The sequence below is a fragment of the Alnus glutinosa genome, chromosome 1 (assembly GCF_958979055.1).
Source record: "Alnus glutinosa chromosome 1, dhAlnGlut1.1, whole genome shotgun sequence".
Classification (NCBI taxonomy): domain Eukaryota; kingdom Viridiplantae; phylum Streptophyta; class Magnoliopsida; order Fagales; family Betulaceae; genus Alnus; species Alnus glutinosa.
In genome coordinates, this window is record NC_084886.1 from 23730558 (window position 1) to 23745442 (window position 14885).

Consider the following 14885-nt stretch of genomic DNA (forward strand, 5'->3'; position numbering starts at 1 on the left):
AGAGGCCACGTCTCATGAAGTGAAAATCACTAGTTTGAATTCGCTATTTCTTTTCTTGTGTGGATATGTAAAAAAAAAAACACACACACTGCCATATTAGCTCAACAAATAAGAAGGAAATAAGAGTTTATAAGTAAATAGAATTACTCTTTTCATGAAGAGAAATAAGTATTACTTATAAATAACACTATTTATCGATTATAGGTTAGAAGTCAAAAGAACGCATTAAAATAACAATGCAACAAATATCTCATTTAACGCGTCCCGATAAGAATGATCTAATAAAATATTCACATATGAAAAATATCTTAAGATTTAAAAATAATAATAAAAAAAAAAGGATAAAAAAGAAGATTTTCTTGTTGAAGGACAGTGGGTTGACTGTAATTTTACTTAAATTTTAACATGAATTGACTGTACTATATATATAAAAATAATGACATAAATTTCTTATAAATTGGTTTATATAAAATTTAATACAACTCATATGTAAGAATGAGATGTATTTTTTAAACATGTAAAAATTACATTTTTTTTATTAATGCTACTAAAAAAAAATTAAGAAGTACATGCTATTAAAATAATGTGTGCTTCTCATATGTTAATAGATATATGTCAATCTTATATGTATTGTATGAAATTTCTTACAAATTGATTTGTACGAAATTTTTGTCCAGTAAAAGTAATATTATAAATTATATTTTTATCTTATAATTATTTTTTAATATCGATGAGACAATTTTTACAAATTTTTGGATGGATTTTTTTTTTAAAAAAAATTAAAAATTAGTTGGAGCTGCTGATCTGTTAATTATCAAATATAATTAAGAAATGATACTCCTAAATCTTTTATACATATTTCCTATATATATATATATATATATATATTCTACATCTTTCTTGAAAAGGGCAAAAAAAATAAAAAAAATATCAAGCATTTCTATCTCATTCATTCTATGTCGACCCCAACTGGCCAAAAGCCCGAAACAATCGTACCGTACGGATCGCAGCAGACTGACCACTGGGAGAGGGAGAGAGAGAGAGAGAGAGAGAGAGAGGCCCAGACCAATAGTCGGAGTCGGAGCACATTATTATTCCAAACGTGTTCACACAATCCAACTACGAAAGTATAAACCCACCCTCACTTGCTCTGTTTCCAACATCTACTACGAATTCCGATTCGAATTCCGAGTTTTCGGTTTTGTGGATGATGGTGAAGAAATCAACCGAGAATGGGTCGGATTCGGTGGCGCCGTTTCTGAAGAAATGCTACGAGATGGTAGACGACGAGACCACGGGCTCGATCATATCATGGAGTCAGACGGGTGAGAGCTTTGTCATCTGGGACGCGACAGAGTTCTCGGTCCGATTGCTTCCCAAGTACTTCAAGCACAGCAATTTCTCAAGTTTCATGAGGCAACTCAACATCTATGTACGTGTGCTTCTTGTGCTTTTCTTTTACCCCCTCTATTGCTTTATGTGTTACGTTTGCTTTGGCTTTGGCTTTGGCGTTGTTGGTTTTTGTTTTGGAGTTTGATTGTGTAATTGGGTTTTTGAATTGCTATGCGGTGTTTGTGCTATAATTTGTACTGGATTGTTTGGCAATTCCTTATTGGTATTGGGTCTGCATCATAATTGTCTAGAAGAAAAGGAGATGTTACATTTGCTCTTTTAAATTGGATTTGTGGATTCGATTTTTGTGAATTTATGCGAGCTTGAGTTGAAAGAAAATACATTGTAGTCAATGATTGTATCTACTTGCAAATGGAGAATTCAATTTAGAACTGCTTTTTCTAAGATGGATGCGGGAATTTGAATCTGTTAGATTTAGAATAGCATTGGACTGAAAGGAATAATGCCTGGTTAATGATAATATTTTTAATAATATGGAGTTTTCTACCTATTCGTTCATTGGGGGGGGGGGGGGGGGGGGGGGGGGGGAGGGTGGATTTTGTCACAAGTTCTTCAACGGCAGCTTCTGTAAAAGGAAAGTAAGCTGAACTGAGTTGAAAGTGAAGTTAGCTGTGTGAAGATAAGATATGTGGCACTAGGAGAATGAAGCCTATCAAGTAATGCGAAACAGCTGGAGGCAATTTCGGCTGATCATGGGTACAGCTTTTATCAACTTAAGAGGTAGAAACATGCGTATTGAAGGAAGGCGACGAGAATAAGGAAGAAAGGTTGTAGTGTCGTTTTAAGTTTAGTAGGTTGCGTTTTGTTTACTTTGGGTTCAAGTCTTGTGCATGGCTGATTGTTTGGGCAACTATATAATGCCTCAGCTTGTAGAATAAGATAGCTTTTGAATTTTATTGTTCTGTAGAACTTGGAGGGAAGGCATCCTCGAATTTGCCAAACAATTTCCAATTCCATTTCGTTCTTCAATTCATTTGATTTCTCTTGTTCGTTCCATTTTCCATTCCATAATATTCCTAAATCCAAACACAGTTTATTAAACTGTTACAAGTGGTATCAAAGCCCACGATCCAGTGCTTATGAAAATTAGGTCAACAACAATGGTAGATGAATCACAGCAATGGAGAGAGCTGAACTAAAGCGTGATGCACATGCAAGTGGAGATGGTGACCAGAGCAGACCTGTAGGCCGCTGTGCACGTAGCCATGAAGCAGAGTCAATCTGAAATGCAAATCGCCTTAAAGCAGAATAAATCTGAATTACATACAGCCATGAAACAGAATCAATAGAAAATGATGAAACAGTTTTAGGAAATTTTGGCTGGAAATACTAGGCCAAACAATGGACATCAGGAGCACGCAACTAATCTTGGTAACAATGCCCATAGTTTCTGTGGGGGTGGTTGTTCTTATCAAGGAGGAAATAGTTTGGGTGATGGATTTCAGACTAGGACAATCTGTTTGGAATTTCCTAGGTTCGATGGAGAGGATCCAGAGACTTGGTGCTACCAGGCAGCCCAGTTCTTTAACTTTTATGGAACTTCGGATGCACAAAGACTTTCAATCTCTTCCTTTCATATGGAAGGTAAGGCCTTGATGTGGTTTAAAGAATTGAAAGGTAACAAATGTTTGTCAAATTGGGAAGAATTTGTGAGGGCTATGCATATTAGGTTTGGGAAAGGATCCTATGGAAACCCTAACTAAATTGAAACAAGTAGGATTGCTTGAGGATTATAAAACTCAATTTGATAATTTGGCAATTAAAGTTCAACGGCTGCCAAAATCTCACAAACTGAGTTGTTTTTTGGGAGGGCTTAAGGATGAGATAAGATTACCAGTTAGAATGTTTAACCCTAAAAGCTTGACTGATGTTTATTCCTTAGCTAGAATTCAAGAAGAATGTGTGTTGAATTCTAAGAGGATTATTAGACCTGCCTGGAATTCTAACCAATTCCATCATCCTAATCATGGAATGAGTGCTGAAATACCAGTTGGATTCTCCAAGGGGAATGGCTTTACTGCAAAACCGAGGAAGTATGCAGAGTCAGTTAAGGCAGAATCTACTGTCTCAATTTGGGGCTGGATAGACCGGGAAGGGCAATAACAACCCTAACCAGGCCCTTGTTCCAGTTCAGAAAATCTCTCAAGCTCAAATGTGAGAGAGAAGAAGAAAAAGATTATACTACTCGTGTGATTCTAAATGGAATAGGGGACATGTATGCAGTGTGGCAAAATTATTTCTCATTGAAACTTTGGGAGAAGGTGAGGAAGATAAAATGAGAGACATACCTCCTGAAGAAGAGGATCCTGGTGAGTTTTTCTTAGAAGAATTTTCTAAAATTTCTTTAAATGCTATCACTGGCACTTTGAGCCCTAAGACCATGAGAATTGTGGGAATTGTAAGGTGTCACCAAGTGATAATCTTTATAGATTCTGGTAGTACACATAATTTTTTAGACACCAAAATGGCAGCCACACTTGGCATTCAGCCAACGGTTCAGGATGGAATTACAGTAAGAATAGCTAATGGACAGGAGATTGCTAGTCTAGGCCGAAACAGAAAAGTGAAGATTAAGATGCAAGGTTATGTTTATAGAACTGACCTCTTCATCTTGCCATTGGCTGGTTGTGACGTAGTGTTGGGAATTCAATGGCTTCAAATCTTAGGACCCATTTTATAGGATTTTATGAAGTTAAAAATGGAATTTCATCAGGGAGGAGTGGGTTGAATAATGCAGGGTCTCAAAAAAGGCCCTAATGTGAGTTTGGAAGAAGGGGAATCCTTTAAACTTTCAAAACAGGAAAGGAAGGGAGTGCTACTCCAATTGCTTGGAGATTCAGAGAATTCCTCAGTAATTCAGAAGCAGGGAAGTTCCAAAAAGGATCTTCAAGTGCTGCCAGGTCCTTTGGCAGAGATTCTAAAGGTCTATGAAGATGTTTTCAAAGAACCTAAAGGGCTACCTCCAATTAGGGCTCATGACCACTCCATTCCTCTCCAAGATGGGGTGAAACCAGTTTCAGTTAGGCCTTATAGATATCCTTTTTATCAAAATGAAGAGATCGATAAGATAGTTCGAGAGTTGCTGGAATCTGGAGTAATTCGGCATAGCCATAGCCCTTTTTCCTTCCTAGTGTTGCTGGTCAGGAAGGCAGATGGTACATGGAGGTTGTGCATGGATTATAGAGCCCTTAACAAGGTAATTATCAAAGATAAATTCCCTATACCTATTGTTGATGAACTTTTAGATGAGCTTTGAGGGGCCAAATTTTTTTCTAAACTGGATTTAAGATCTGGTTATCATCAAATTCGAGTAGTTGATGCCGATATTCCCAAAACCGCTTTTTGAACTCATGAAGGCTACTATGAGTTTCTAGTTATGCCCTTCGGGCTAACTAATACCCCCTCCACCTTTCAAAGGCTCATGAATCACATCTTTAACCCCGATTTGCGAAAGTTCATCATAGTGTTTTTTGATGATATATTGGTATATAGTAGGGATATGGAGACACACATACACCATTTGCAATTGACACTTGACCTTTTAAGGCAAAATATGTGAAACTATACAATAGGCGTGGCACACAAAGGAGGTAAGATTGAGTGCGCTACCATTCCTTAGCACAAGCGCTAAGGGATAATAATTCCTTTCAAATGGAGGAATGAAGTAGCAAAGAATACCAATAGTTGTTATAATACCATACCAAGAAAAATCAATTATTTGCTAAGATGTCGAAGTGTAGATTTGGTTGTGCTGAAATGGATTATTTGGGTCACATTGTCTCTGGACAAGGGGTTTGTGCTGACCCAGGAAAGATTCAAGCCATAGTGGAGTGGCCTTTTCCTAAGAACATAAATTCTTTGAGAGGCTTTTTGGGTTTGACAGGCTACTACTGCATATTTATAAAGGGGTATGGCTCTATTGCTGTTCCCTTGACAGCTATGTTAGAGAAAAATTCTTTTTGCTGGACTGAGTTAGCTCAGGAGGCTTTTCAGGCCCTTAAGATTGCTGTAACTCAGACCTTGGTTTTGGCCTTACCCAATTTTTCCCAACCCTTCATTATTGAGTGTGATGCTAGTGGCTTGGGCATAGAGGCAGCCCTCATGCAAGATAAATGACCTATTGCTTATCTCAATAAGACTCTAAAAGGGAAAGCTTTTCACATGTCGACCTATAAGAAGGAGCTGTTTGCCCTAATCACGGCTATCCAAAAATGGTGACCTTATCTTTTGGGACAATCCTTCATAGTTAGGACTGACCAACAGAGTCTCAAGTTCTTGTTGGAGTAGAAGGTGGGCACACCCTTCCAACAGAAGTAGATCACTAATGGTTCGTTTGGGAACATAATAGAATCAATATTTTGTTCGGGTTTTTTTTTTTTTCGAAACTCGGAAACCTGGGTTGAACCCGGTATTTTACCCGAAATTCAACTCTTTTTCGAAAAAATTCTTACTTTAAGTGTGGGTCCCACTTGACATCACCAAAAAACACTTACTAAACATAAATAATAATTAAATAATAGTTTTTAATATTTTTTTATAATAAATAAATATTATTTCAATCATTATTTAACACAACTTTTCATAACACCAATCATTATATACAACTTTTCATACCTCCAATCATTTCTTACCATTAAAAAAATACTAATTTTCAATTTAAAAAATCCAACACTCAAACACAGTTTCAAAAAGAATTTTAATTCTACTCATTACCTAAATACATTTTCTTTGCATCGCGATTTACAAACATAATAAGAATTCAATTCTGATTTCAAAAATTCAACACCCAAACGGACTATAAGCTTCTTGGTTATGACTTCACTATGGAATATAAGAAGGGGCTGGACAATCAGGTAGCAGATACCCTGTCTAGAAGAGAAGCTTGGGACCAAGGTGTGACATTGTCCTTATTATCCATCCCTACTTCTAGTTGGGTGACAGATTTGAAGCAACAATATGAGGAGGATGAGGACTTACAACAGGTGCTTGCTAAGTGGCATAAGCATGAATTAGACACCTAGAAGTACTCCCTCCGAGATGGTCTTCTCCTCTATAAGAACAAGATCCTTATAGGGAAGTCTCCACAGCTTAAGGCCTAAATATTGCTCTTAGTGCACAGATGGCAGGTCATTTAGGATATGAACGAACCTTACATAAGGCCAAGAGGGATTTTTACTGGAAGGGTATGCGGAAGGACCTTAAGAAGTTCATCAAGGAATGTGAGGTTTGTCAACCGAATAAGCATGGGAACATTTCTCCTGCGGGTTTACTTCAACCCTTCCAATTCCTACACATGTTTGGGCAGACATCTCTATGGATTTTGTGGAAGGCTTACCCTTGTCTCAAGGTCACTCAGTAATTTTAGTGGTGGTTGATCGTTTATCGAAGTACAAACATTTTACTTCCCTCTCACATCCTTATACTGCAGCTAAAGTGGCTTAGTTGCTCATCTCCTACATCTTCAAACTCCATGGAATGCCTACATCGATTATATCTGATAGAGACCTTACTTTCACTAGTGCATTCTAGAGAGAACTTTTCAGTTTACTGGGCACCTCTCTTAAGATGAGCACCAGCTACCACCCTCAGGCTGACGGGCAAACTGAAATTGTCAAAAAGTGCATCGAGAATTATTTGAGGTGTTTCACTCAGGATAGACCTAAACACTGGACTTACTGGCAACCTTGGACTGAGTACTGGTACAATACCACTTGGCATGCCTCTATTCAGATGACTCCTTTTGAGGTAGTCTACGGTTTACCCCCGCCTCGATCGCTTACTTACGTCCCAGGGACTACTTGCGTTGAGGCAGTGGATGAGGTGCTTCGCAATTGCGAGCAAATCCTCACTCTTCTTCAACAAATATGCAGCATACCCAACAACGCATGAAGAAATATGTGGATTTAAAGCACAGTGAGAGAAAATTTGAGTTGGGTCAGCAAGTTTACCTTCGTTTGCAGCCTTATCGGCAGACCTCTGTGGCATCTTGCCACACCCTCAAGCTTTCGTCCCGCTTTTATGGGCCTTTTTCCGTCATCTGCAAGGTGGGTGAGGTTGCTTATCAGTTGGATTTGCCACCAGAGGCTCGAATCCACCCAATCTTTCACGTCTCACAGCTTTAGCCCAAGTTTGGATCTGCTTCTTCTGCCCTGCCAAAGCTTCCTCTGGTGGATTCCAACAGAGTTCTTCGGCCACAACCCGTGGAGGTGCTGGACCTCCATTCTCGCCCAAAGAACAATTGCCCTTTCATCGAATTGCTTATTCATTGGGAGGGATAGTTGGCAAATAACGCTACTCGGGAAGAATTTTATAGTCTGAAACACGCCTACCCACACCTTGTTGGCAAGGTGTTTTAAAAGAGGAGAGGGGGGGGGGGGGGGGGGGGGTAATGTCACAAGTTCTTCAACGACAGCTTCTGTAAAAGGAAAGTAAGCTCAACTGAGTTGAAAGTGAAGTTAGCTGCGTGAAGATAAGATACGTGGCACTAGGAGAATGAAGCCTATCAAGTAATGTGAAAGAGCTGGAGGCAATTTCATCTTATCGTGTGTACAGTTGGTATCAACTTAAGAGGCAGAAACATGCGTATTGAAGGAAGGCTATGAGAATAAGGAAGAAAGGCTGTAGTGTCGTTTTAAGTTTAGGAGGTTGCGTTTTGTGTACTTTGGGTTCAAGTCTTGTGCATGGCTGATTGTTTGGGCAACTATATAATGCCTAAGCATGTAGCATAAGATAGCTTTTGAATTGTATTGTTCTGTAGAACTTGGAGGGAAGGCATCCTCGAATTTTGCCAAACAATTTCCAATTCCATTTCGTTCTTCAATTCATTCGATTTCACTTGTTCATTCCATTTTCCATTCCATAATCATTCCTAAATCCAAACACAGTTTATTAAACTGTTACATTTTTGTTTCTAAGTTGCTATTTTCTATCCTGCAATGGAAAAATTTTTGATACAAGGTTTGGTGTGGGATACAGAGAACGATGAGATAGATGTCGGCAGGTAGTGTGATCAACTTATGTGAAGAGTGACTAGTCCCATCTTAAGGAAAAAAAGGGTAGCTTCTGTGCAATGTTGTTATTTATCCCTTTGACTTCCAACAATTGCTTCTAAGATAGAAAATGGTTTTGTTGATCGCCCTATAGAGAACACAATTGAATTTGGATGGAAGATGATTTTTTTCACCCCAGAATGGTTAATTTCTCTTGGCGGTTGTGGAGCCTTTTGTTTTTCTTTATTTGGGGTCTAATTGGGCTCACCATGGTTGGTAATTCAGATGCTTGGTTATTGGCTATTGAAATATGTGTTGGGGAAAGGTAACTAGGTACTTTTAAGGCAGCAATGTGTCTTTGGTTGTAATGGAATAAAAATATTTTTGTCACTGAAGAATTTAGTTGAATTCATTATTTTGACATGAATGATGCACCATTTCAAATGACAACATCATATCTGTATACCTGGGTGTGGCTCTCCACTATTGCTGTTTGGGCAATGAGTAAGGCTTAGTAGCTCAGCCTAAATGCAACTGCGCTTCTTGAAGAATTTCTACTGTAAAACAATTATAAAAACTTCATTGCATGGACACAGCTGATTCTTTTATTGGTAGATGATGAAGCATAAGTCTAGCTTAAGCTTTCAAAGTTCCCTTTTTTCCTATATTATGTGTGATTATCTTTGTTAACATTTTAAAGAAACTAGTGTTGTATCACTGATGATTTTGAAGAACTCATTCCATTATGTCATTAGTCTAGTTTGCCTAGGACTTTGTCTTGTTTGCTTGTCTTATTCCTAATTTAGGGGTTACAGAGTTTATTACAGTTTTGTGTCACAGCGCTTGAGTTCTTTCAAATTTTAGCTGATAATTTTGGCTCAAAAAAGCTGTTGCATAAAATGTTGTGCCTACCGGTATCTAATGGTACCATCAATCAACACCAAGGGTTTTCTAACATTCCTATCTAATGAATGCCAAGTGCTTAGACATGCCTATCAGTCCTAGAGTTGCATAATCTAGGCTAAGTTTTGAATACATGAATTTCAGACTTCATGTCTGAGGTTGCTCTTAACAAACTATTACATACCATATCTGCCCTTCATCTTTTTTGTCCATGACTTACTGGTCAATTTAGTATTATTCTCTGTAAATACTCCATACCAGCCTTCATCTGGTCATGATATTCCTTGAAAGCAACTTTAATACTCCCATGTAATGGATACATGTCTGGAATCTAATTAGATTTTTGTAAGGGTAGGGTGATAGCAGAGCTTACCTATATGTGAAAGTAAGCAAAAGAAAAAATCCATTTTCATACCCTTAAATGGAGGGAACGGAGTGCACGCAGCTTTGAAGATTGTGAAACTGGTTTGATTAACTTGAAAAAGCTGGTGATACAAACTTTGTTTGTGTGGAGGGTGAAATTACAGTTTATGTCTGAGTGTTCTTATTCTGATTTTCTAGATAGGTGCTCACTTTTCTCTTTGAATTAGGAATATCATGTATATCTTGTGTACTATGGGTTGCGCCCTTCTGCGCCTTTCATATTATACTTTTACTTATTAAAAAAAAAGAAAAAAGCTGTTACTTTTAATATCATTGCAGGTGTGTTGAATCAATTTAAAATAAAATAAAAAATTGCTCTTGCATATCTGTCCTCTTGTTTTAATTGTAAAATCTGGGAAAATTTTAAACAATGCGGCCCCCCCTGCATAAGTCTGAGATAGAGAATAATACTCTGTAAGTCTTCCTCTAGGAAATTTTCTGTGGTGCATAATGTGCTAGAATACAATATTATCACAAGGTCAGGTAGTATTTTGGGCTTCTATCATACAACTGGTAAGAACAAACATTGGTCAAAACAATATAACTATTTTAAATAGTTTTCTTGCACTTACAATAATAGGAACCTCGTGCAATATATGCCAAATTCTAATGCTTTTTGTATTTTTGAAGAGTATGGTAAAGTTGTTCTGGTGATCCATGAGATTATCTTAAGGCACAGTTGTTTTTCATGTAAAATCTGGGTTTCATAAAATAAAACAAATAATTAAAGCAGGGAAAGCAAAGGAAGATGGTCCAATTATCTTTGGCTAGCTTGGACATACAAAAGTTCAACTCATAGCTAATGGATGAAAAGACACTCCTTTTAAACAGTATTTTGTTGGAATTCAGATAGGTTGAATCATTTTAAATAGATATGCTTGTATTAATGACATAGACACTAAAATATGAGTTATATGAAGAGTTGAAGTGGCATACAAAACCAAACAACACTCCCATATTACAAGTTCTCTGTGTTTGTCTTTAAATATTGTTGTATTATGCAAAGCATCAGCCAGTACTCATTTAATTAGTAACTTTGGTTTCTTCTAGGGTTTTAGAAAAATTGATACAGACCGCTGGGAATTTGGAAATGATGGATTTGTACGAGGGCAAGAACATTTGTTGAAGAATATCTGTAGAAGGAAAAAGTTGCAGCAGCCTGAAAACTCTGATGGACCAGGCGAAAAAAGTGAAAACTTAGATCTGTGGAAGGAAATTGAGAACTTAAAGACAGATAAAAATGCTCTTACGCAGGAGTTGGTCAAACTTAGGCAGCACCAGGAAATTTCAGAAAATAAGTTGCTCCTCTTGAGAGACCGCCTGCAAGGAATGGAAAAGAATCAGCAACAGATGCTGTCATTCTTAGTGATGGCCATGCAAAACCCTGGGTTTTTAGTTCAGCTGCTTCAGCCAAAAGAAAATAATTGGCGCATGGCCGAAGAGGCCAACATGCTAGAAGTGGGTACAGAGGATGATGGGCCATTATCTTCTGATGGGATGATAATTAGGTACCAGCCACCAGTGGATGAAACACCAGAGCCTGTACAGATACGGACCCCAGGATCAGAAAAAAAACAAGAAGTTAATCATTCTCCTGATGGGATGAAAGATTTTTTTCTGAATGCTGATTTTTTGAAAATGCTTATGGATGAAAAAATGTGTTCTTTAGATAATCATGCTCCATTTATCCTACCAGATTTACCGGATGATGGTTCATGGGAACAGCTTCTTTTAGCCAGCCCTTTTGAAAAAAATACTGAAGATAGAAAGATGGATAGTGAAGAGCCTGTTGATTCGATGGAGATGGAGATAGAATCAACAGAGTCTGGAAGCCAGTGCGAAATATCTCAAAATTTTGAACTTTTGATCAAAAAAATGGAGAAATCACGTAAGTTTGGAATGTAATAGTCAGTTTATAAGGCTTAGTTGGAGAAATGGCAGCAGTTTAATGTAATAATCAGTTTATAAGGCTTAGTTGGTGAAATGGTAGCACTTTGAACTTCTAATGAGCAAATGGGACCTGTTTTCGCGAGCTCTTCTGACACCCTTTCTATGTTATTCATCATAAGTGAAACACGTTCCACATTCCAATGTTTCTTACAGTACTCATTATCTGAACAAGTGTAAGTTGGCTCTTGCCATTTATTTCTTTCACAAAGTAAAATTTAATGAAAAATTCCTAATCTCGACCAATGAGAATTATCTTATTTTTTTGAGACTAGTTGAATTTTTAAGTAATTCATGTTAGTATTGCGTTAATCGAAACTCATGTGCTGATTACTCTAACATGGCTTATTGACAGATATCGTTATGTTAACACATCTTCTATTGATGTAGCACAGCCCCACGGTGAGGCAGGAAAACTCAGTTGCACCCTGTCCGAATGGGAGTGTGATCTGAACCATCGGGAAGAGGGGCCAACTAGCTCGTTTGCACCCTGTTCGAACGGGGTTGCAAACAAGCCTCTCGGGAGTCTAGCCTAAGACGATTGGTTACACTCCCATTCGAATGGGAAAGCGACCAAGATGCCCTTGGGCTCTTTCTGAATTGACCGGTTGCACTCCCGTCCGTCCGAACGGGAGTGCAACGACGTCAAAGGAAACAAAATATCGCGAAAATCACCACACGACACTGAAATATCTCCCCTAATATGTATTTCTTTGAATTTTTACTTTCCATACCTAGTTTATCTTTTACCTTACATAGCAAACTTCTTGTTTAGGTAATTAATTTCCTTTTTAGATATTTACGATTGTAATTTTTATTCTACTGCATGTGTAATGGTTCTTCACGTTTTAATCAAGAAGCAAACTCCCTTTTTCAAAGTCTTGTGTTCTTTGCGTTTTTCTATTTGAAGACGTAGCTTCTGTTCGTGTCATTTCTTTTGTTGTCCGCTACGTCAAGTAATATCAGAGCAGACTTTTTCGATCTGAAGACGTAGCTTCTGTTCATGTCCTTTCTTTCGTTGTCCACTGCGTCAAGTAGTATAAGAGCAGGGGGGGAGATAGCAACTCCTCTAACGACGTCGATCATGGGAGGGAGGGGCAGGGGGGGTTCTCTCTAGAGTGGAATTCGTGCTAGAGCAACAAGAGCTACGTTAAGAGCTGCAATAGTCGATACACGAACTACATGAGTCGTTTGCTCGAATGCATGCATTACTTGTTCAGAAGGGAATCGAGATGAAGATGGGATTCAAGTATGGCACGTCCATCACCGTTATCCTGCGCTTATAAATCAACATCTAGTTTATGAGGAGAATTTTATTGATGATGAGGACTTAGTTGAAGGGGTGTTTGGAAGGAATGGTAGATTAGGCTAAGCAGTGCAAGACGTGGAGGCCCTGGACAAGGAGGCGTAGGTTATGGAGGTTTCAAGTGCAGCAGTGCTGGATTTGGATGGGATGCTTATGGGTGTGTTGGTTATAGAGGCGCCACCCACGTAGAAGCACCCCATCCATCGATCACAACCCACCCAAGCAGATCCAACCGTCCAAAGAAGGTGCAGCTCCCTTATCTCCATCTCTTCTTGCTGCCCACGCCTGGACAGCACAACACTTGTACGAATCAACCCCATCCATCGATTCAAGAACGCCTGTGATGCATCCAAACCATCCAATTCACTATATAAGGAGAGGCAGCCCTTCGTGTCATCGCACACCTTCTTCCTCTTCCCAAAGGCTCTCTGTTTCTCTCGGCCAAACAAGCAGGAACTTTGTTCCTCTATTTTCTCTTTAGTTCTTCCAAGTCCTCTCATCCTTAAACAGCAACCCAGAACAAAGGAAAACTCTCTCTAATATTTTCTAAGAACAGCCACTCTCTCCATATATCTTTATTTCGGCCAACAGCAGCGTCCAACGTCCTTCTCCTCTGCTCTGTTTTTCTATCAGAAAACAGAGGAGGAAGATCATCCCATTCTCTCGGTTTTTCCTTCTCTCTCTGTTTCCACTGGTTCCTTAGCAGCTCTCTCCCTCCTTCTCTGATTCGGGTGCTGCAGAAACAGGATCTCTCTTCCCCTTTTTGGTAAGCTATCTTCCTCTCAACTCTCCAACTCTCTGTCCTTGTTCTTTCTCGGGTGCAACTTGGTTAGAACAGAAAAGAACAAATAGGAACAAAAGTGGGGGAAATTATCATCCCCTAGGCAAATGGGCCTATACCCGAACCAAGGCCATGTTGATCTTGTTGGCCCAATTTGACCCGCTCAGTCATTAGGGCTTAACAGAGTCCTATAATACTTTGAAGGCTATATTTGAAACATATGGGATAAACATGGGATAAATACATTATCCCATGAGGAGTAAGTGTCCCACTTTCCTACTCAACTTCTATCTCATTCCATTATGGGTCCCACTCAGCCATGACATGAAGGTGAAACAATGTGGTTGAGAACTATGCGCCTATAAATAGGCTGCTACCCTAGGTAGAAAACACACGCCGATTATATGCTGAAAATATATTAAACTTTCGACTTTCAATACTCTTCAAAATGACCCACTGACTTAGGCATCAGAGACGGGACGTCGGGAGACCCCCCTTTGACGCATTGTTTGTTATTCCTTGTAGATTACGAAGAACACCGCGAATCAAAGATCTACACGTCACTAGACAGAAAACTGTTCTAACAGTTTGGCGCCGTCTGTGGGAAACGACAAATCGTTTCTTACGAAAAATAAATCTAGAATGTATCGAGACTACGTTTACGACTCCAACGCGTGTTTCTTGGGAAGTATAGTAGCATATCCGCATCCATCCGGAACAAATTTGTAGATCTATGCTCACGCTTCATTGATCCCGTTCAACTGACAAATTTGTGCCCAATTAGCACTAAATCAATGCTCAGCTCCATTAAATATGAGATAAGTATTCTGCATGCTCATATTATGAGATATCTTATTCAGATAATTTTTGGTAATCCTGATAGAAGAAAACAATTTATTAACAGTCAATCTCGAAAAAAAAAAGAAAAAAGAAAAAAGTTTATCTGAGTAATTGCTAATTTGCTACATGAATATTGGAGCAGCTGTCATTTAGCACAACTTGTAAGAGTCTACAGTTAATGTCTAATTTGCTTATCGAGAGAGTTATGTTTGAATGATTCATTACTGTTTGCAAGTTTAGTCTTTAAGGAAGAGGTTGAGAGGCGACCAAGTCTCAATGGAAA

General features: G+C 38.6%; 1 protein-coding gene across 1 annotated transcript; it reads left to right on the forward strand.

Annotated features, from left to right (window-relative positions):
* Window positions 1-975: 975 nt before the first annotated feature.
* On the forward strand, window positions 976-11935 carry LOC133877546 (heat stress transcription factor A-8). The gene is made up of 2 exons (XM_062315893.1): window positions 976-1432; window positions 10779-11935. The coding sequence occupies exons 1-2, from the start codon at window positions 1208-1210 to the stop codon at window positions 11631-11633; spliced, it is 1080 nt and encodes a 359-aa protein (XP_062171877.1). The 5' UTR covers window positions 976-1207; the 3' UTR covers window positions 11634-11935.
* Window positions 11936-14885: the final 2950 nt, after the last annotated feature.

Excerpts from the sequence above, each read along its gene's own strand:
- LOC133877546 (XM_062315893.1), top strand. The coding sequence starts at position 1,208 with ATGATGGTGAAGAAATCAACCGAGAATGGGTCGGATTCGGTGGCGCCG. Across the intron at positions 1,433-10,778 it reads TGAGGCAACTCAACATCTAT|GGTTTTAGAAAAATTGATAC; the intron begins GTACGTGTGCTT and ends GGTTTCTTCTAG.